Source organism: Adiantum capillus-veneris, chromosome 13 (assembly GCF_014529385.1).
Source record: "Adiantum capillus-veneris isolate H3 chromosome 13, ASM1452938v2, whole genome shotgun sequence".
In the NCBI taxonomy this organism is placed as follows: domain Eukaryota; kingdom Viridiplantae; phylum Streptophyta; class Polypodiopsida; order Polypodiales; family Pteridaceae; genus Adiantum; species Adiantum capillus-veneris.
In genome coordinates this window covers 96586105-96610585 of record NC_140943.1, presented here as the reverse complement: position 1 = coordinate 96610585, position 24481 = coordinate 96586105, and the positions used below count along the sequence as shown (strand labels likewise).

At 42.6% G+C, this 24481-nt stretch overlaps 1 protein-coding gene across 1 annotated transcript in view; it reads right to left on the bottom strand.

Moving 5' to 3' along the window:
• Positions 1-3080: 3080 nt before the first annotated feature.
• Positions 3081-24481, bottom strand: part of LOC147444488 (uncharacterized) — a 60749-nt gene continuing 39348 nt past the window's right edge. The window contains exons 4-5 of the mRNA XM_086527088.1: positions 4703-4781; positions 3081-4610 (exon numbers count right to left, since the gene is read on the bottom strand). Of these exons, the coding sequence (XP_086383214.1) occupies positions 3823-4610; positions 4703-4781 (867 nt within the window). The 3' untranslated portion in view covers positions 3081-3822. The remainder of the gene's footprint in view (positions 4611-4702; positions 4782-24481) is intronic.

Below are 24481 nucleotides of genomic sequence, written 5' to 3'. Positions count from 1 at the left end.
CTTATCAATCACAATAACTGACGAAGGAATGTGGCCCATCCTATCAAAGACTCCAATAACTGTCAACTTTAAAGCAATGATATCATGATGACAGCCAGGATCTATCGTACACAACATGAACCAAATTGGTAGGCCAATACCTTGTTGGTTTGGCAACACTGCAACATACAATGGTAAACCGTTTAATCCAAACATCCAAAAGAGTATATTTAATATATTTCCATAAGCGCTCCATCAATTTTTTGGTGTCAACATTGCTATGTTTAAACATTTTTCCAAACCTTGGTCATTGCGTTCTCCACATGCAATCACTCCCACACTATCCATTAGTGCCACAACGAACTATATTTGGGTATGGTGAATACCTCACCAAAAGCTCTTAAAATCTGCCTTCAAAATCCGATTTTGTCGTACAATGCATTAAGTTTGACAAATCAGTATAAACATCGTCCTTAACTCTTTTAGAACCTACATTTCAAAACAAACATGCATATGTTGAGGTCACTTTTTTTTTCTTAGATCAAATACTTACAATTAAGTAACTTAGCAGTATAATATCTGAGATAAAGTGATTCTCCACCCATGCCTTTTTGGTATGGAACCAGCAAAGTAGAACACGACCTGCAACCTGATATTTTTTTTCACTGGCGTCAATACTCCAACTATGCGGGTCTTCATCCACGACCTTCGATATAGCCTCTAGTTCTTGTTGTGACTTATCAATCACAATAACTGACGAAGGAATGTGGCCCATCCTATCAAAGACTCCAATAACTGTCAACTTTAAAGCAATGATATCATGATGACAGCCAGGATCTATCGTACACAACATGAACCAAATTGGTAGGCCAATACCTTGTTGGTTTGGCAACACTGCAACATACAATGGTAAACCGTATACATTTGTTTTAAATGTGTTTTCAATAGTCCATGAGTTATTTGTAGAGAATCGCTCCGCCATTTGCAGCATCCAATCATCTTGAATGATCAAGGTAAAAGGTTTATCTTTGTCCTTAACTACTTTTGGATTTTATGGTTGGCAATAAACCACGTGCATAAAAATTTGAATGTAAGAAAGAAAAAAGTTTGAATTACTCTCTGTGACTTATGACAAAGCTATTATCGTGTTGGTTTTGTATAATTTCATAGCCTCCGTATACAAAGAAACCCAATCATCATTTGATACGCGACCTATATCAACTTATCACTTAGAGGGTATCCTTTGTATAAAGCTATTTATTAAAGAAGCAAGTCAAAGTGCTACCTCGATAATGCATTAAATAAAACAAGATATTGGTTTCTTGCAGTATCATATAGAACTTGTAGATAGTACAGTCAAGAAGGGACGCTCGCTTCATATGAAATCTTTCTTTTGACAAAGACATGGAGGTAACATATCGAGCATTCCCGACATCAAAGATGTCTTCCATGCAACACTTAATAACGGATAGATGGACGGGCAAGTGATATATATCACTTCTTGAACCTGGGACATGACCATTATGACTAATAAACATTAACATCATTACTCCCATTGGTAGTTATCACCCCTTGTATTTTAAACGGACAACCACATTTCTTTGATATCCTTGTTCTCTTTTTATCTCTCCTTCGTTGATACGCACAACCTCGATGACATATATAATCGATCACAATTTTTGATGCGCCAATTTTTTTGGAAGAGCGGACCATCACTAGCCTTGTCTTGTGTTCGATCATGACGGTCTTTAGGTGCCTCTTTAGATCGGAGGAGTTTGTAGTAATTACATTTGGAGGCTCTTTATTCAGGTCCATTCTTTGACACCATGATCTTGAAGTTGAAGCGTTAGTTGCATTGCTACACCAACAGGCATTTATGTACACTTTGATGTATATGGTAGATATACCATGCTTCCTAATTTCAATGCACCATTTGGACTTGATAAAAATTAGGGTTTTATTAAACCCTCGGTGTTTTGATACTTCAACAATGTGGGAAATTTTTATAATATCCTTCCAATCTTCAACACATGGAAATCTCACCGTCTGCGAATCTCCCAAATATAAACAAAGCCTACTATCCTCATCATGCCCAACATGAAGTTCATCCTTCATCTTGCGCCACTTCTTCAAATCCAACATGTCTCTAGAGTCATAGGTTTTAAGAGTCTCCAATGTTGTAGAGAAGCCACTTTGAAGCACTCTTATCAAGTACTTATAAGCCTCTCTATCAAAGGAAAAATATGTTGTGAACACATAGAGATTTGGATCCGCAAATGCCTTAACCATTTGACCATCAAGAGGTCCGTTTTCTCCAAGAACATTACCTTCTTCATAGAATACCTCGAAGTCGTCATCAATACTTTCACTGCTTGCATTGCTTGAATCCTCATCAAAGAACTCTTCAAGCATATGATCACCTTCCACGTTTTCTTGATCCCAATCCATCACTTGGTTGTGATTGAAGGTGATTGGATGAGAAGCACACTTCGTTGTATGCGTGGGTGTGAATGTGTTTCTTGCGTGTGAGTATGTGTGTGTGTGCATGTGAGAGAGAACGTGACAGAGAAGGAAAAATTTTTCTCTTGTGTGTGTCGAGATTACACAAAATGTGCCAAGATTACATATAGTGTGCGTCTCTGCAAAACTTTAATGTGGACCAAAAGTAAGACTCTTTAAAGTAGGAAGAGTGAATGTTGCGCATACTTACATGAACATAAATGAAGGAATCTACTTTGAGCTTGACTTCAATGCACAAATAAAAGACGCCGCGGCCCCGCCGCCGTTGAAAGTTATGACTGTACCGAGATTACAACTGCACGGCGCCGAAAAAATCCGCGGTCCTCATTGAATCTTGATCCAACTTTTCACTGCAACCCTTGATCCCTTCAATTGGACCCCGTGTTACATATGGGGGGGGGGGGGGGGGTCTCTCTCTCTCTCTTCATGTCGTTTCCTAAAAGGTGTCTACATCTCTTTCTTTCGACCCTAAATAGCTTTGAGACACATCGCATAGGGACATCAACCAAATAAGCCTTTGAATAATCTGATTAGAGAGACACTTTTAGTGAGCAATGGAGAATCAATACTTGCAAAAGGAACATGCTGAATAAAAAGCGATTATATGCATCTGCAAAAATGAGCCTTCACATCTCAAGCACAGGGGGCTAAGCAATTGTGAAAGCTCTAAATTTTCTTTACATATCATGCATACCAGCACAACTCTGCTTACAAGCATAAGTAAGGGGCAAGAGCATTAGGAGGACAACCCTGCTCACAAGCATCAATTTTAGGCAAGAGCATGAGGCAGAGTTAAAACTGCATGCCCACCCTCCTTTCTCCGAAGTGGACCTGGAGTCAAACTGCACACCCTTGATTCTACGACTCGCACTCTGTGTCTTCTTTCCACCTGCTTTGCAATCCGAATTGGCTTGCTGAGTCACAGCTAACTTTGTGTGCAGGAATGCGATGGAGCATCGAAAAATGGGGCAATCTTGCTCATGTCCAACATGACTTATTGCTTGTTAATTTCACTCTCCTTTTCTTCAAGTTCTCTGGGTGTCAGTATGTTGTTGCCATGGACAGCTTTGTGCATCATTGTGCATCTCTTTTCACAACCATTTTCGCACAGATCGTGTTGATGAAATATCCTTGAATTTTTCTTTTATTGGGTAATGCACAATTCCACTTTTGCCAGTCAAAAAGGTGGCTCTGGCAGATGCCTGCCGGTCTCTGAGAGCTCCTTAGGTCTGTTGTTGGCTCTTACAGGTCCTTGCATTTTGCCGTTTCCACAATGGGAACTTGGAATGGAGCTCCTCATCTAGCCTCAAAAATATTGTTTTGTTATAAGCCAACCCAGAAGTACTTGTCTTTGTTTGCTGCCTTCACAGCCCCTTGCCATTTGTACGTCATCATTGTAGAAACGCTTGGGACACCAGTGCTCAAGATGGGCACTAGCTCATCAATTAAATCTCTAAGTATGCTAAGCTCTATCTCTACTGAGATATGATACATCTCACTGGAAAAGTCGTGCCACTTTCCAAGACCAGAGTTCATCTCTTTCTCAACCATATCATCTACATTTAGTCCACAGGCCATATCCTGCCAATCATCAATTTGTCTCTGCACACGCTTAGAGCAAAGATCATATGCCGGCGGATCAATAACAGGAAAAGTAGTCTGCATCGACTCTTGATCGGTGATGCCCATATCCTGCCTTAAAGCCTCTTCAATGCAGTCAAACACCAGCTTTCTGTTAATGTGTGCAGCTCTAGTGTAAGAAAAGCCAACGAACTCATCATCCGAGGATCTGGAATGATTATCCTCATCACAGTCATGTTGAATCCCCCATTTCCATTGAGACTGACAACTTGCTTCAACCACATCAAATAATCGAGGTTCAATTAGAAGCCCCGAACACAACATTCTAGCTGAAATTATGCTAGCATGTGACAAGTCTGCACTGCTCAATATATACTGAACATAGCTTTCCTCACTTTCCATAGCTTTCTCCAAGGAGTTTTGAATATAACTTGATAGGTCTATACTAGACATAAGGGTATGACTTTCCCCAGGATGAAATGACTTGCAGAAGAAGCTTCTACTGATTTCTTTCTCACAAGCTGCCTTTTCTGATAGCACATCCAACATTGACATAAAGAAGAAACTTATAAGACCACATTCTTGTATAGAAAAATTTCTAGAACAATTCCAAGAAGCTTACCTTGAATTAGTGAGTAGCTTTCTGGAGCACCTACAGGCTCGCTTTTAGACGGAAGTACTAATTCCAGATTGCTATTAAGCTGCCAACAAAGTCAAGCAAAACAAATCTCTCTCTCTCTCTCTCTCTCTCTCTCTCTCTCTCTCTCTCTCTCTCTCTCAAGATGGGTTCTTATCTAGGCCTACCTACATGGACACTCACTTGTCTTGCAATGTGCCATTTGAGGCATCTCAATTGAGGCCAGGTTGTGCCAGTTGTGTCAGAGAGAGCTACAGACAGAGCTCCACTGTATACGCCAATGTATAGCATATTTACCACTGTATAGCATACTATGAGATATGTGAACGCTTTCATTGCCTCTTTAGAGAGGACCAAAACCCTCTTTAGCGAGGCCAAGTTGTGCCAGTTGTGTTAGAGAGAGCTACAGAGAGAGCTCCAGAGAGAGAGAGAGAGAGAGAGAGAGAGAGAGGGAGAGGGAGAGGGAGAGAAAGAGAGAGAGAGAGACAGAGAGAGACCTGCTTTGGGTGGAGCTCACAGCAACGTTATCCTGTTGTTGCAGCTCCTTATTCTGTTGTATTAAAGAATAAGTGTATAACAGTTAAGTTAGTAGATGGGTTAGTAGTAAGTGGGATGTCCGGCCAGTGGGCCTGAATCCCAACAAACTCCCACTTGAAGACCAACGCAACCCAAGTGACCTGGTATGTACAACCGTGAAGCAATCTAGTGGCTTCAACCTATACCCATCAACTCACTGCAATGTGTAAACCGCTCCAAAGCTAAGCCTTTCGTCAAAGCATCTGCTGGGTGACTTCAATGTGTTTCGATTTGGAGTGAAACATGGGATTCCTTGCCAATGCAAGAGCACTCTGACAGTTGACTATCACAATATATCACTAGAGTTTCATCAATGCCAAGATTTTTGACCAACCGAGATAACCATAAAGCCTCTTTACTTGCATCCGACAATGCAACGTACTCCGCTTCCGTAGTGGAAGACGACGTACAATCTTGAAGACATGACCTCCAAGATACTACTGCTCCAGCAAATATGAAGACATAGCTAGAAGTCGATCTCCTAGTGTCGACACAACCCGCATAGTCTGCATCTGCATAACCCACGATAGATGCATCACTATTCCCGAAGCGTAAACACCTGCCAACCGTACCTTTGAGGTAACTAAGAATGTGCTTCACTGCTTCCCACTGCTTGCTGCCAGGATTTGCCATATATCGGTTCACCACTCCCACTGCAAAAGCAATGTCTGGCCTTGTGGCTACCATAGCATACATGAGACTACCCACTACCGAAGAATATGGTACCTTAGCCATTTCAGTTCACTCAGCATCAGATTTGGGTGCATCTTCCTTGTTGAGTTTCAAGAATGCCTTCATTGGGGTACTCAATGCTTTTCCCCCCTGCATATTGAAACGTTGCAAAACTTTCTCAATGTATGTTTCCTGTGAATACAACGATTGCGATCTCTTTTGATTCGTATGCAAAGAAAGTGTGTAGCATCCCCCAAATCTGCAAAATTATTGCTAAGTGTTTTCTTCAAGTTGGCAATTTCCGCAATAGATTTCCCAGCTATAAGCATGTCATCAACATACAAAACTAAAATGATCATCGAGCCATCATCTAGCTTTCTTATGTACAAGCAGTGATCCTCTTCGCTCCTTTTACATCCTTGAGACCTCATACATGCATCAAATTTATGATACCACTGCCTTGAACCCTGCTTTAAGCCATATAGTGCCTTTTTGAGCTTACATACTAGCTCCTCACGAGATGCATTCTCTTGAACAAACCCTCAGGTTGCTGCATGTAAGCATCCTCGTCGAGATCCCCATGAAGAAAATGTTGTCTTCACATCCATTTGGACAAGTTCCATGTCCTCAATCGCTGCAAGACCAAGTACGGTTCTAAGCGTTGTCATCTTGACCACAGGCGAGAAGATTTCATCAAAATCAACTCCCTTTTGCTGTTTGAACCCTTTGGCTACAAGTCTAGCCTTGTACTTTGGATTTGGATCACCTGAGGTAAATTTCTTCTTGTAAACCCATTTTCAAGGTAAAGCTTTCGCATCATTTGGCAGTTCTACCAAGTCTCAAGTGTCATTAGCCAGAATCGAGTTACACTCACATTCCATAGCCTGCTCCCACTTCAAATCATCCCATGGCTTCTTGGTAGCAGCTTGGCTCACCGCAATCGGTCAACATGATGTAATGAAGACCTGACTCGAAACGCGCAGGTAGACAAGAGACTCTAGTAGACCGTCTCACTCCTTGACCATTGCTATCTGCTCCCTTTGGAGCATTGCTAGTGGAAGGTACATCACTAACCCGCTGAGTTGATTTCACTGTCTCTGAGGCAACATCCTCAAAAGTGACTCTCTGAATCTCTATTTCCTTGATAGGTTGTTTATACATCTTCGACTCATTGAAGATCACATCTGAACTAAGGATGACTCGACGAGATTCCGGGTGTTAGAGACGATATCCCATCTCTCCATCTGCACCATATCCAATGAAAATACATTTGTGTGACTTTGGCTCTGACTTCTGTCGAAGTTGTTTAGGCACGTGAGCATAAGCTTCACAATCAAAAACACGTAGATGGTCATAGTGGGGCTTACGTTTAGACCATAACTCTTCTGGAATCTCATAATTCAATGGCGTACTATGCGAACCATTTATAATGTGCACTGCGATCAAGACGGCTTCTGCCCAAAAACCTTGTGTGAGATTTTCCCTAGAAAGCATGGCTATGACTCTTTCCTAAATCGTACGATTCATGCGCTCAGTAACTCCATTCTGAGCCGGTGTGTATGGTGCAATAAACTGCCTTTCAATCCCCCTTTTAGCACAGAAATTGTCAACCTCCTTGGAGACATACTCTCCACCGTTATCAGTCCGCAACCTCTTGAGTTTCTTGCCAGATTGATTCTCAACGAGTGCCAAAAAATTTGGAACAAAGGAAGAACTTGATCCTTATGTTTCAAAGGATATGCCCACACCTTTCGAGTAGAGTCATCTATGAATTTCACAAAATAGCTGGCTACCCCTAGAGATTTGGTTGACATAGGACCACAAACATCACTATGTACTAAATCTAGAGGTTCAGCTCGCTTCTGACCCAATGGTAAGTGCACGGACCTAGTCTGTTTTCCATAGATACAGTGCTCACAAACAGGAAAGTCAACATAAGACAAGACAGGTAAGTAGCCAAAACAAGTCAGAGTTCTCCTCCTTTTGGGCTTATATGACCTAACCGGCAATGCCACAACTCAGTAGACAGCAGCTTGACTATAGATATGTAATCATGACCAACATCTGACACATGTATAGAATACAAGGTACAATGCTTCTGACCTCTGAGTACAACAAGATTACCTTTGCGTACTATCCACGAACCATTGCCAAATGTGGTGTTGTAGCCCAAATCATCAAGCTGACCAACAGAAATCAAGCTTTTAGTCAACTTGGGCACATGTCTGACATTACATAAAGTAAAGTGCGTGCCATTCCTTAGATGCAATTTGACGTTTCCGACACCCTCAGTGTCTAGTTCATAAGCATCACCAAGTCTCACTTTGCCACAAGAGTGAGAATAAGTAGAGATCCACTCTCTATGTGGTGTCACATGGAAACTCGCACCAGAATCTACTATCCAATTCTATGAATACTGCGCATATTCTGTAACAAGAGCCTCGACAGGTAGATCTATTGTGAAGACCAATACGTCATAGGTAAGTGGTATAACAACCGCTGGAAGAGTCTCTACAATAGGATAATTTGAAGACTCTAGCACATTGATCTCCTCTAACTTTGCTTTGCCCTTGTTTGAATCATCAGACTTAGAAGTTTCACAAGATTGTTTATCCTTCTTGCTTTGCTGCCATTTCCTGCAATCCTTCTTCACATGTCCTATTTTATGGCAATGATAGCACTCGACATTACGCATAGAGCCCCGAGACTTACTGCGTGAGCCCCCACGTTCCTTGCTTTTGGCACGGCTTTGAGTGCGACCACTCTGTCTATCACTAGCAACATACGCATCACCATCGTCTTGCCTTCGAGAGATTTCTTGAGAATCTCCTCAGTAAACAGACTCCCAAGGACGTCATTGTACACTAGACCGGAACCAGGTGCTGAGTTGCTAATCGTAGTACAGAACGTATCTTAAGACGAGGGTAGACTGTATGGCAAGAATATACATTTGATTTCCTCATCGAAGACCAAACCCTGAGTGGTCAACTGAGTGAAAATGATATTCAACTCATTAATATCAGTAGAAATAGTGTCCTCTTCTTTCATACGAAGGTCAAACAGCTTCTTCATCAAGAAAACCTTATTAGTGGCACTTTTGTTCTCATAACTGGAACACAACTTAACCCATACATCTCTAGCGATCCTTTCTCCAACTATAGTAAAGTACACAGATTCGGCCAAATGCAAACGGAGGGTAGATTTGGCCTTAGCATCAAGTCTCTCCCACTCAACATCTGTATACTCGCCCTCTGGACGCTCCATGATAGGATCCAGCTAGCCTTTTTGTATAAGAACATCTTGAATCTGTTCTTTCCAAATAGCAAAACTCATCCCATCAAATTTCGGATATTGTAAATATCCTTTTCACCGCTCGATGACATGGCTGCAAGCTAAAGATAATATGGCAATAAACACTGATAATTCTGGGAAAAATTCACAGAGTTTTCCCAGAAAAACTGACAGAATCTCAATCCAAAACTGTTACAAGAGATCAATGACGCATCAAAAGTAATGCTCTCAAAGCATAGTCAAGCGCATCAACCACTAACTGTGCATAAAAAGTCAAAACTGACCCAAGACTGCCAACACGGCGTCAAATGCACCTAGCCCTCTCTATACATGTCCTATGCCGAGGCCACGAAAAAGGGGTACTCCAGCAACCTGTATCACTGAAAGGATCTCAACTTTTGAGAATCCCCCGGCTCAAGAAAACCTCACGCTATCGACCCTCACAAAAGGTTATGCAGACAACAAACCAGCCCAGTTTCAGAAAGGGCCTTCGAACTGAATCTCAGAAACGGTCGGGACTGCCAGAAACAAGCCAAATCGGCTCCACAAAAGGTACATATGGCAGTTTCCGCAACTCAACGTACATCCACTGTCAACAATACTGCAAGGTGCAATATAGCGCCAAACAAAATGTGCAAGCAATAAACAAATCCCTGTGGGAAGTAAAACCGCTCTCAAAAGAGCTCAAGCACTATCAAAAGTGCCAAAACAAGGCATATCCGCATCAAGTACTCCCACTGAAATCTGTGATGATGCTAAACATTGCAACCTGTAATAAGAAACCTGGATTACCTGTATATATATGCAAGAACCTGCGAGGAGATGGATGCCTGACAAACCCGAGCCAATGTCGATGCCGAAAAGTGCTCCTAATCAGCCCATAAACACCGTCTCAATCATAGTTTCTTTCTCACGCGCCCGATTGGCCAACCATGCTTCCGGACGCGTACGAGCATGATTGACGTATGATTGCCTTTTCCACATGTGGGACAACGAACTTAATAATCCGGCAAAATTTAATTGTCTATGATGTTTAAACTTTAAAGTTTTAATGTATTCTGTGGTTTTGTGTTGCTTCAATGCTCTCTAGTGTTTTAAAGTTTAAACTTCAATTCTGTGGTTTTTGTGCTCTTTAGTGTTTTTTAGGGTACGGTATGGTATCCCACGTATGGAATCTTCAAGGGGTCTGAATCAGGCTTGTGGCAGGCTTCCATACCCGCCCGCGTATGACGCATGGTTGACGTTAGAAAAAACCATGGTCTCAATAGCACATAATAGCCATAAAACGGCTATATACCATCCCAAAATAGTCTCTGAATAACCTGCACCTGTACCTGTACCTGTACCTGTACCTGTAAGCTGTAGCTGTAACAAAAGTGGAGTTGAAAAACACAACTCCTGAAGCGTAGCTCGGATGAAGCTTTCGACTGTACGAACAGCTTTAAAAGGGGGGTAAAACCAAAGGACACCCGATGGAAATGATCTCGGAACGCTAAATTTGTTGATCCCGAAATCGGAAACCTGTTTGCACTTTTGAAAGTGCGCGCGCGCGGACACGAAAACGGCAATCACAAACCCTGCTTTGATACCAGTTGAAGATGCCGCGGAAAGCGTGTGCGAGTGCAAGTACGAGAGCAAAGAGAGAGAGAGAGAGAGAGAGAGAGAGAGAGAGAGAGAGAGAGAGAGAGAGAGAGACCTGCTTTGAGTGGAGCGCACTGCAACGTTATCCTGTTGGCAGCTCCTTATTCTGTTGTATTAAAGAATAAGTGTATAATAGTTAAGTTAGTAGATGGGTTAGTAGTAAGTGGGATGTCCGGCCAGTTGGCCTGAATCCCAATAGCTTAAACCACCACACCCTCTGAAACCACCCATCAAACCCAGCAGTCCCCACGGCAACAACAATAAGAAGGATGGATGGGTTGGAGGAGCAACGCTACTCGCGGCCAAAGAGGAGGAAGAATGCGACACAGGTTAGGCCATGGAGACATCTCTCTCTCTCTCTCTCTCTCTCTCTCTCTCTCTCTCTCTCTCTCTCTCTCTCTCTCTCTCTCTCTCTCTCATGACATTATGGTTTCAGACGCAGGGCTTCACTATGGACAGGCTGCCCTCTTTCCAGAACTCTCTTCAGCCACCCTCGATGTCTCTTACACGGGTGGAGATTACTACTCATTCGTCAGGACCTAATCCAGCTGGATACCAGGAGGACAGGATAGAGCCGCCACAAGAGTTGAGCACGAGGATGGATTTCTTTAAAGAGCATCTTCTCCACCTCACACGAGATGGGTTTGTGATTCGACCCAGCTACATGGACACACATATGTCTCATGGTTTGCAGTGTGCCATTGGTCAGATACGCACATATGCCGCTTATGCCAGCTAGAGCCAAAGACAGAGCTACATTACATATGTCATTGCACAGTGTACAATGAGATACGGGGCCATTTCCACTGCTTATTCAGAGAAGGTTTCGGTTCTTTCTCTAAAGTCATGAGTTATGAGAATCAGAGATGTCTTGGGCTATATCTACTTGAGTTACACAGATATAGAGACACTTTACTGGGGAGAGCTAGAGAGAGACAATCCCAGAGACAAATTACAGATTTGAGACAACTACAGATTTTTTTCACTAGATATGGGACAGCCAGAGGAGGAGGAGCCATCACTACAGAGCTCGGCCCACACTCATTCGACCACTACCAGCGCTCTCATCAACCGGACACTGGAGCTACAGAGATCTAGACGGCCACGATTGAGAGAGGGGCTACACAGCATCGACGGAGATTACAGCAGAGGATTCGAGCCATACTCTCTCGACATACAGAGTGCAATTGACGATGGTATATAGCTGTTTTATGGCTATTATGTGCTATTGGTATATAGCCGTTTAGGGTTTAGGGTATGACCTATGAGACCAATCTGTTACAAAATAGTGAATTTGATACCATGTCTCAATAGCACATAATAGCCATAAAACGGCTATATACCATAACACACTATGGAGGCTAACATAGGTAAGCAGCTTGATAGCTCCACCTATATACATTATCAACACAACACCATGAATGATTAGCATTCATGATCGACATTCACTTAAATGGAAAGCAACTTCAATCGTCACAATAGCCACCCTACTCTTCGCCATACAATTCACTAACTTGCACTTATCGATGGACAAAATCTACTGCATTCATGACTTCTTGATGTTGCTCTTCCCCGTGTATTTTCTCTCTCTCTCTCTCTCTCTCTCTCTCTCTCTCTCTCTCTCTCTCTCTCTCTCTCTCTCTCTCTCTCTCTCTCTCTCTCTCTCTCTCTCTCTCTCTCTCTTTTTGACCATCTTCTCTCACCACTTCCAAGGTGGTGCTACAGCTGATCAAGTCGACCACCGTAGTATTAAACAACTACTTGCAAGTACCAATAAAGCCATCAACAAATTCAAGGCAACAATGCTATCAATGTGCAAAGGTAAGGGAGAAGAGATAATTGATCACATTAAGGTCGTGTGGAATGAGGGTGGAACGAGAACGGGATTGTCGATAAGCGAAGAGCTTGAGTAGTAGCACATGATTATATGCTTGCATCAAGCCATCTATTGCTATTAAAGTTTCATCCTTTATGAAGTGAGCAAGGCCCTCCACATGGCCCTGCCAGAATGTGGCCCAATAGTTACCTACACACAAAAGGGTTGAATGTTTGGGGGGGGGGGGGGGGGGGGGAGAGAGAGAGAGAGAGAGAGAGAGAGAGATCAGCTTATGATTATAACCAGGTCTTGTTTGCATGTATTGGCATGCCAATGTTCAACTGATGCAGCACTGAATTGTAGAGACACGGCTTGCCTCCATTGCTATTGCAGTTCATTGAGTAGAGCATTGGCTAGATCCAACCTTCCATATCACTGCCAAAAAAGATACCAAATGTATCCTAAGTTAGTGTAGAGCTAGGTTGTTGTAGAGATAGTGTTGATCTAAGTACACCTCCTCGGTCTTTAAAGTGCATGTGGTGAAGGTAAACCATAACCGGATGACGTACATGTTCTTCGCCGTGAACCACTTCCAAAAGAGAAGGACTAGAGAGAGAGAGAGAGAGAGAGAGAGAGAGAGAGAGAGAGAGAGAGAGAGAGAGAGAGAGAGAGAGAGAGTGGGCCCATCAAATGTTACAATGCTCTATCTTGAGGCTTGGCACGTTGAGGCGAGGAGACCATCAGACCTTCAAGGAGTATGGGGTGAATGCAGGCATATGATGTCCTTCTCTATCAATGGAGCTTTCCTTAACTCCCAAAGTCAAAGGAAAAGGTGGAGAATTCTATCTTCGGTGGCAGTACGATGAGTCTATATCCCACATCAAGCCTCAAGTCTCCTTCTTTGTGACGAGTCACTTGTCCCGTTTGAACTCTTCAATGTCAAGAATCGACTTGCCCTAATCATTCTGTACTCTCTTGCATGTCCCGAAACTGCTTCAAGCCGCTCTGGTTGTGCCCTCCCATACATCTCGACTACTATCTGCTCTCGTATGCTGCGGATCCTGCTGCACAATCCATCGAGTCCCATACGCTCTCCTTTGGTTGGCTCCGATTGTTCGCCAAGTTCAGCCCGCAATCTCCTGTATCACAATAGCCTTTGGACACTTTCTAGAACTCTTGCTTGCACCAATACTATCAAACCAATGCCCTACATTGGCTTGTCATCTCCTTGCATAACAAGCCCCCAACCCTAAATTGCATATTCCGCTCACTTGATGCACTCGGCATCTCATGCGAATCACTTCAAAACTTCTTCACCGAGCTAAAGGGCTTGCCTTTTCCCATATACTCCACGCCATTAGCCGCTTTATCTTGATGCAAACAAGGGCTTGAGCATCTTCCATATCAAATGGGTGAACAGCGGACTGTGGAGAGAGGAAGAGATTGACATGAGAGAGAGAGAGAGAGTGTTCCAATGAGCCTCAGGTTTGCTGCTAGTTAGATCCCTGATTTTCCAGGAGCTTGTAAGAGATGCCTCCTACCTCAATACAATACCTCCGCCCCCAATTTGTGAGCTTCCTTGATTCGCAAGCGGCAGGATATGTGAGGAGAGAGAGAGAGAGAGAGAGAGAGAGAGAGAGAGAGAGAGAGAGAGAGAGCACTGAGAACAATGAGAAGCCTTAAACTCCAACCTCAGAAAATAGATTTAGAGAGAGAAAAGGTGTTGTGTAGGCCTTGCCTCTAGATTGCAAGCTGCAGCTTTTTAGAGCTATCAAGTCATACAAAAGATGTCCGTCCTCACTAGACATTGTACCAGATGACTAACGTGTAGAGATGAAATCCTATATCTCCTTGGATTTCTCCCATTCAAGAAATGCATAATAATTCTAGTCCCAAATTATATCGTACAAATGAGTACTTATTTAAAGCGAACTTATTGACGGATCTTCCCTATCTTGATCTACCAATAGAATTTGATTGTAGTTTATCCGGATGAGTGTTATATTTATTGAGACTATCACCCAATTACACCCAGCAATAAAGGCATCAATATCTTGTAGGAGTCTTCATAATTAGGATCTTCTATTTCTGTCATCCAATAGAAAAATTGTACAATTTTTTGAAAATTAACTTTCTTTTTTCATTAGCAAAAAAGAGGGAGTCATCGCTATGGCCTCACCCCTTTGGGGTAGGCCAAAAAGGGGAAGCATCACTAAGGCCTCTGCCCTTTGGGGCAGGCCAAAAAACATCTAAAAATAAAATGTTAAATTTTAAAAAAAATAATCTTCTCTTTTTCATTAGCAAAAAGGAAAACCATCACTAAGGCCTTCCCCCTTTGGGGCAGGCCAAAAAGGAGGAACTCTCCAATATGGAAGCGGGACCCCTTTGATCCCCAAGGAGGTCACCGGCTTTAATATGTCAATGTGCAAAAGGTCAGTTGCCCAAAACGGCAATCCAAACAAAAGAATTTTAAGCTTGCTTGCTGGTTCACAAAAGCCTCATGGTGTTATACATCTAACTACCACAAAGAAGTATATAAAGATCTCATAATCCTTGAGCTCACTACCATTCACCATAGTGTGGCTGCTACCAATCCTATGAGCAAGGTCCTCAAGAATATAAAAATCACTCCCAATACGCCAATTCTCAATAGCTGGCAAGGCATTTGTAATCTGGGTTCAAAACATAAAACTTTGCTCTCGCAGTAGTGAGGTTCGAAAGAGTAGGGTCTTCAAGCATATAGAAATCACTCTCAACACACCAATGCTCAATACTTGGCAGGGCATTTGTAATCTGGGACCGAAATTCTGCTCTTGCACTAATGAAGGTTAGGAAGAAGCATATAGATTTATCAAACCAGTTTGCTCATCATGAAAGTACAACATGAGCCCCATTGGGTTCACCCATTCACATCGCACAAAACTCCTCCATCCACAATGGCAAGCCACCATCTACAAGTCATAAATACACATATAACCCTCGGCTCCCATAGTACAAATACAAACCCCAACCAAGCATCTTTACAGCTCTTCTTGCCTTAATCTACCACGATATCACACAAAGTGCGGTCAACCAAGCCCCTACACGTTCTATGAACAATTCTCATGGGGAACTTGAAGACATGGAGACTTCTGCAGCAAGAAATGCTGCAATCTTTGCAGGCGGCTTGGACCGTGACAAGTGATTCAAGTTCAACCGACTCCGAGGCAATGATAATCAAGTAAGAGGGCCCGTTGTTCAACAAGAGCCCATGTCCATGAGAAAGTGCATCATGCGTGTGCCTCTAGCCAAGCGTCCCCATATCTATATATATAGAAAGGGAGACTACGAGTGTCAACAATCAGCCATATAGCAATGTGTCACAAACTTGTATCATCCACCCATGAATCATGATACGCAAAACCTGGCTAAAGGTCAAAAGGCTTTTAGCAAGTCTATCACACCATGGTTACTCAAGTGACATGGGACAGTTCTACTAATCCACTCCACATAGAAAGGGGAATCCCACAAAGGTGTCAGAGTGCCTCAACCCTAAAAAGGAATTGGTGCACCAAGATATCATGTGACGGTGTAATCGAAACGCTCTCCCCTACAACCAACATCAAAGTTGATCATCCTTTAGGCACAGCCAAGAGAGTAGAGAATCAAGATGCATCCAAAGGGGGGGACAGAACTCGCTGGGGAGTGCTCTCAAAAAAAGTTTTACCCAAGGACCAATGTGCATGTACCAAGACTCAGTAGTCAAAGATGTAAGGAGGGATGGGAGGGGTCAAGGAATAGGTGTGAAGCAGGAGGAATAGAGTCCATGGATGGGTTGCCACCCTTGATCGTTAGTTTATGGGACTATGCAAGTCTGGACAGGACTATTTTATGGGGTTGGAATTACTCTCTTTGTGATTGTATCTTCTACCTTGTTGTCTTTTTCAAAAAATTGCTAATCTCATTTGCTCAACAAGGTTGTGGTTTTGAATCAAATGGTAAGCTCAAAACGTGTGCTAATGCTACAGTGGTGATCTGTAGTGTTCCCTCCAAATTTTTCCCAGACTTAAGACTCTTGGTGTATATACCAAGCAGGTCGAAATAAACTTGACCCCATTTTATATCACCGAGTCTACATTGATTGTAACTGCTCCTATATCAGAATCGAAGGTATCGATAACCTGTTGGATGACAACAGCATCCAAAGAGATTCTATTGGCTTCCATTACCACTTCTAAACCCCATATCTTCAGCACAGATCTTTCATTTAGCTGAAATATGTACTTGCCAATGCTCTGATGACGTACTGTCACAAACGGGAGCGCACACGAATAATTAACAAGATGAACATAAATAATATTTCAACTAAACAGAGTTGAGGGAGAAGTTCGACACAGTATTTGGGACCAGAAGATTGGCTGGTCCCTCCCCTTAAAGAGAATCCTTTATTAGGGAGAATCTTTTTACAAGCACAAGAAGCGGAGAAAACCCCTCCGTTCTAATTCTCTGAATCCTTCCCGTAAGGGAAATCCAAGAGGCGAGCTCTTAATCCTTTTTCTGTCTGTACTCGGAGAAGAAACTCCGCACGCAATTTCTGAATTCCGTTCCCGTAATTCCCAAGCGTAGGCCGAAGCCTTCTTGCTTCTCCTTCGCGATGAAGCACCTGCAAATACACACACAAACACAGGACAACAATTCGTATGGCGAATCCACAATAGATACTTGTCGCTGTTTCGCAAGATAAGCGACTTTCGTGCTTCGTAGTCTCGCGATCTCTTGCGTCTCCTAGCGGCAGAGTCTTCCCTTGCTGGTGCTATCAACTCCTTCTCTAAGTGAGGGCATCTGGTGTTTTTATAGCTCCCTGGCCACAGCAGGAATAGCTGAGCAGAGGCTGGCCGCGTAGAGATCACGGCAACTTTTTACTTTTATTTTTTTCTATTCTATTCTACCCGAAATAAGGAGAGAGAATTCGTTGGCTGGTTTTGTTGCTTTATTTTCTAAGTGGCTACCCACTTATTAAGTGGACGGCCGGCATATTTTGAAATTGGTTTGAACTTGGCCCAAAAACTCAATAAAACCTTATAAGTTAAAAACAATGCTTTTCACAGCACTTCTCAGGCGTCCCTGGATGCAACCACATGCACAAATGCAATGCAGACATAGATTCCTTGCGGGAAAGCGTCTGCTCCTCCCGGAACACTTGTTAAAATATTCCGCTTTTTAAGAAAATCTTCTCAAAACCCATCTTTATTCTTGTGCTTACGTCTTTACGCGTATTCCTCTCTCCGGTTCGGATTTCCTGCCAGACCAACAAGATATTCCCTTTCCGATGCTCCCGTCACCCCATCACGTGACGCATCAGGAAAACTCATTTCCGGTCTCTCCTACCGAACTAACGGTAAAACCCCTTTCCGATGCTTAATGTCACCCATCATATAACACATCAAAGTTTCCGGTTCCTGATGGCTTTTAATAATTCTAGTAGATCTATAGTTCCTAACCTTACAATTCAAGTGCATATCTTTAAATATCCTAATTTCAATAAAAAGAAATTACTGAGAAAATAAGAAAATAGTCCATTTAGCAACAGGTACAAAACATTGCTTTTTGACTTGTTAAAGTAGTTCTTCAAGTTCTGTTGCATGTTCATCCAGAGTGGCCTGCATGGCCTGTGACCCTTCAATCATCATGAGCAGGAAAGATCGATGCATGCAAGACACGTCATATACAACGAACATAAGATCGAGGCATGAAAGGAGTGGGGCTTTCATGGCCTGAATTAGGATTTCTATAAGGAGGGTACGCAACACTGTGTTTATTCTTTCGCCTCTTGCGTGCTTTTAGTCTTTCTACGAGAACTTTCTCCTGCGTCGCCTACACCATCTTCAACTACTCTTGCATCACCTTCACCCTCACCATCTATCGTTGCACATCTCGACACACCCACCTACTCTTTGTTCGCATCGCCATCATCTTCGAGTGAGTTTTCGTTCTCCACGTAAAGTTTGTTGTAGAGCTCAACTATGGGAAAAAAGAGACAAATGTTGTCGCAAGCAAAACTTGAAGAATTGCTTCAACCAGTCAAGGAGCAATGATTTGTACCTCATCATAACATTGGCAAGTACATATTTGAGCTAAATGAAAGATCTTTGCCGAAGATATGGAGTCTGCAAGGGTGGTGGCACTAGAATCTCTTTTGATGTTGTTCTCCAACAATTCATCGATACCTTTGATTCTGATACTGGAGCAATTACAATCAATGGCAGAACACTAATGATGACCGCTGCAGCATTAGCACACCTTTTCAGCTTATCGTTTCATTCAAAACCACAACCTTGTTGAGCATATGGGATTAGCAATTTTTTGAAGAAGACAATACGAAAGAAGGCTCCAAACAACTGGAAGCGATAGCATTTCATATCCACATGGATAGTTACTCTCAATCCACCTACTTTCCTTCCATCTCCCTCTTCTGCAATTGAGCTCAGGCTTCTCTCAAATGTTACTTTCCTTCCATCTCCCTCTTCTGCAATTGAGCTCAGGCTTCTCTCAAATGCTACCGCTACCGCTTGTCTGGACCCTTCTTCCGTGTTTTCTTCAAAAAATTATCGATCTCATCTATTGAACAAGGTTGTAGTTTTGAGTCAAACGACAAGCTGTAAAGGTGCGCTTATGCCGCAATGGTCATTTGTAGTGTTCGGCCAGTAATTGTAATTGCTCCAGTATGAAAATCAAAGGTATCGATAACTAGTTGGATAACAACAGCATTATCTAGTGGCTTCCACCTCCACTTCCATACCCCATATCTTCAACAAAGATCTCTTTCATTCAGCTGAAATATGTACTTGCCAATGCTCTGATGAGGTAGAGAACATTTCTCTTTGACTAGTTAAAGCAGTTCTTCAATTTCTGCAACATGTTCATCCAGAGTGGCTTGCATGGCTTGTGACCCGTCAATCATCATTAGCAGGACGAACCATTGCATGTAAGACACGTCATATACAACGAACATAAGATTGACGCACGAAAGGAGTGAGGCATTCATGGCCCCATTTTAGGATAACAATGACAATTTTAGGGTTAAGAAGAGCATCTAATGAAGATTAGAGAGAACTTGAGAGACATGATCACGATTGAAAACACAATTTAAGGCTAAAAGCAACAAGAAACTGAAAAATGACACATAATTGATGCCTTGAACCAACAGATACTTCAAATGTTTGATTTTTGGTATCCCTATTACAAATCAATAGAATACGCCGTCATCGGTATGCCTATCGACTCACTAATCTCTTATTAGAAATCCCCAAGGTTAAAGCAGTCTATGATTGCTAAGACAAACCAAGAATTCTGATGTGATTGTTTGAATTTCCCCGAGCTCTTGCTCTTTGCAGAATCCCCGAGGAAAACAAAGAGAGAGATTCTCTTCTTCTTCTTCTGGATCCATTTCCCCATTTGATGAGAGCTTCCGAAAGAGAGAGCTCGCTTTAAGAATCCTCCTTACTTGATGAAAGCTCCCCTTTGCAGTTTCCCCCTTCACCACTTACCACAAAATCACCTTCATTGAGAGCCTAAGAAAGAACGAGGAAAAGAGGGCGAAGATTTTTTCCCTGTTTGCTTGCCCTGCTCACACCTTGAGAACACCGCCTCGAAGCTCGGAAGAGAGAGAGAGAGAGAGAGAGAGAGAGAGAGAGAGAGAGAGAGAGAGAGAGAGAGAGAGATCTCCTTGATGGATACTCCCAAGAGAGATAACGAGCTTCAAGATCTTCTTTTGCTTGCGGTTTTCTTCTCCTTATCTCTTCCCACACAACACGTAAGGAAAACCCAAATAAAAATTCCTCTTTTAAACCGCCTCCCTCCCCCCCCTTTCCCCCTCCACAACAGCCACGCCGCCGTGACTGACGTGGCATGGGAAAGGGCGTTGATGACATGGCGGACAGCGGGTGGAGGTGCATCCAATCCATCGAAATGCCGCCAAAAGGCTTCGCCCCAATCTGTTAGCAAATTTTCGCTTCTTGCTCGCCACTGTCCAAGCTTCTCATTGCCTTCTCCGACTGTTTTTCTCCTTCCCCTTGCGCTCAACTTGCTACAGCCCGCTATACCCTTCTCTGGTTCACATTAAAACCCCCTTTATTTTTTTTAAACCCTACGGGAAGCCATATTGTCATGGTGGGCAGCCTTGTTATGGCGGGCGGCCACCCCCCATATTCCACACTAGAATTACCTGTGGGCGCCTCTCCCCTCCCCACACTTGAATTACATATCGACCAAAGCATTGCCTAGCACAACATGTTTCGCCAACATCTCCGGCATACAAATCATTAAAGCATTGCTAGACACAACATGTTTCTTAAATAAGCCCCAATCGGCAATTTCTTCGTTAATTCTCTCGTCCATCGCAGCGGCTTTAATAAGGCAACTTCCCATTAAGGTGCAAGCATAGATGAAAGCAATTGGAGAGATTCCTTCTCTTAGAATTTGATTATATAAAATACTTAATTTTCTTGCGACAGCCATGTAGGACATATATTGCATTCAATGCATTCCAAATGATGACATTCCAAAGAGATTGCCCATCACAAGAGGTTATGTGCACTTGTGACGGTTTTAGCGACGGAAATACAGTGTTTTTTTACTCCCTGGCGTCGCTAAAAGCGTCGACAGCTGTCACTAGACTAGCGACTTGCAATGCATGTACATATGTTTGCTAAAGCAAGCTAAAAAACCCACAAAAATAAAGCCCACACACCCTTTTGACATCGTGCGTCATGTCCATGTGTACAAATTTATAAAAAACGGGGTTCTCAAAATGCGCGCAACATAGATTGAAACCCCCAGTCTGCTAGAGCATTCATGCTCAGCAGTAGACTATGCAAAAGATTATATACAAAGATACATCATGTACAAATGAGTCAACACCATATACCCTTACCACGATCAAATGGAAAAGCATTATCCCTTGCATCCATCGTGCACACATAATGGCATCCTTCAAAGTCATAAGGACAATCATCAATCACAAGTGAGCTCCAACCATCCCGGCTCATGTCATACAAACCAAAAGGCCATGGATCAACATTCTCACCATCATGACATGTATCACTCACATCAAACCAAGACAAAACATCCATGATATCCATGTCATCATGGTTGTCCCAACTTTCCAAGTTACAATCCTCTTCAACATCCACACATGCATGTAAGGTTTTCATAAGCTTTTTCACCCTTGACAATGCATGAGACACCCTGACTTGCATCTCCTCATCCATTTTAACTTGTGGATCATCAAAGCCCCGATCAAGACTACCATCACATTCCACATCACTTAAATCAACCTCTTTCTCACAATAAAATTCATAACTAGCAAGAAACTCAGTGCAACCAATAACATCACTCTCAACATCCCAAATGGGTCCAGATGCCCACAACTCATCTGGATACCATATCAACTCATAAGATGGAGGAGCAAAAACATCACCCAGAATGTCAACATGCATTTCATTTGCACCACAAGCAGGAGAACCGATAAGCATGTGATCTAAATACATAGAAGTATGAAAGACCTCATCTTCACAAGCATTTGTATAAGAAACCAAATCAGCCATGTCATTGCTCTCTTTGTCATGCATGCCCTCTAAGGTCTTTTCTTTGACAATATTGCTTACACATAACTCCTCATCAATATCTACATCTTCAAGAGAGAGAACCTCATCTTCTGCATCTAACTCAACCTCATCATCATTGCAACAATCATCACTAGTGACAGAGGAGCTCGTATGTGAAATGCATGAAGAAGTAGAAGATTGATTGACATCTTCCAACCATCTTCCTTGCTTCAAGAAATTAACAATGCTCTTCACACCCAACAAGTCAGTGCAAGCAACCTCAATGCCCAAACAAGCTCATGCTTTAGAGAGCAAAACCTCTTGTAGTGCCAAGAACCTCTAGCTCCTGCTCTAGAGAGCAAAACCTCATGTAGTGCAGGTCTAACCCTGCTATGCTTCTTAGCTTCAACTTACTGATCATATCATTCATCCTCAACAACGCATCACTAAACTTGACCATGGCTGCACTTTTATGTATGAACCAACAAGATTGAAGGTAACTTGAAGCAACTCCTCGGTGGCGGGCACCAAAACACTATTGGTAAAAAAGCAAACTGGAACACCTCTATCGCGATGTCACCCAAGAGCGTTGAAAGAGCACTACAAGAATACCAAAAGCTTTGGAAAATCCCTTTAAAACACCAAAGTCCAACAAGAATTTACTGGCCGTTACCCACCCAAGAGACTATGTCACATAGGAGCAAAACCCTGTCAAAGCACGGATTTACAGCACACGCCGACCAATGCATATGAAGACAAGTGCCTCTCCTTTCACAATTGAACATCACAAACCCACAACTTCAACATCAATTCCAAAATTCATAGATACATGACCTCTCAATCTGCCTGCACACAATTTGCCGCCATAGCCATAACTGCAGAGAACTAGTCGTAACCTAAAGAGCACAACTCCAAATGGGGCACTTTAAAGCTTGAGAGATATCTTGAAAAATAATTGGCGAGAAAGCTGAAGATGACCAAATTTGAATCTACAAGCCACTACATGCAAAATTGATGCGAGCAGGGAGCTGTCCCGACACAACTACACGTAGAGTAGACAAGGCGAAGGCAAAAAATGCAACAGAAACCATCAAGGAGCCACAACGAGCTCAAACTTGCAAATTTCTGGAGTTTGGCAGAACTTTTTTAAGCTTGTACATGAGTTTAAGTTATATACAAGTCTCTCTTCAAAAAATTCACTCATGGGCACTTAAAGTAACCCGACAGTTGTCACTACACTAAAGCAAGCTAAAAGCCCCACCAAAAATAAAGCCACACATATATACAAATTTATAAAAAGCGTCATCTCATTATACATGTTATAAACAACGTCATTTCATTATACATGCTATGACAAAAGAAAACTAGTGTTATTTGGCTACGGCTAGACTGACGTCGTCTAATCAGACGTCTCATCGCGTTCAAGCGGCGTATCTGACGGATTCTGTAGAAAAAAACAATAAGACTTTCAGTAAGTATAAACATATAATTACAAAACAATCAATTTTCTTAGCTTATCATTAAAATACAACAAATGTAAAAGAGTAAAGTGAAATGCTGACCATGCCACCGCGAGAACTGAGAATATCCATTAAGGCGTTTAAGCCCTTTCTGCCCGCGTACTCGCGCTCGTACGGTGTGGAGTTACGTCCTGTCATCGACCACTCTTCAAAACATACAAAGAGTACATTATGTTAGAATTTAAAAGTACAAATAGACGTAACTACCAAACCTAAAGGGCAATGCAAAAACACTTACAGGCCTCAAATGATGCCCACCCGCGCCGCTCCCCAAGTAGTGTGAGCTCCCTATCTCTACTCGCGCTTTGGCTGCCTCCTTTTGTTGCTTCCACTTGTCAGGATTCTTGCGCGGTGCTCGCTTCGCATTCTTCCAATCTTCTTTGGCCAGCCAATCTAGTCTGTTCCACCCATGCTTTATTGCTTTTTGTACTTCAAAACGCTTGTGCTTGCAGTAGTCGCGCATTCGAACCTTCATCAAGTCTTCATTGAAGCACTCATCTCGACTTGACACGAGAAACTCGTCATGCAGCATGCTGATAACTCTATCTTTTAATTCATTTGGCACTTCACTCCAGGTGTTTAGTATGTAGTGTCGAAACACTTGAGAGCAAAGGCCGCACATGCGCGAGATCACTGTTGATGTCGATCGAGTACGATAAGTCCT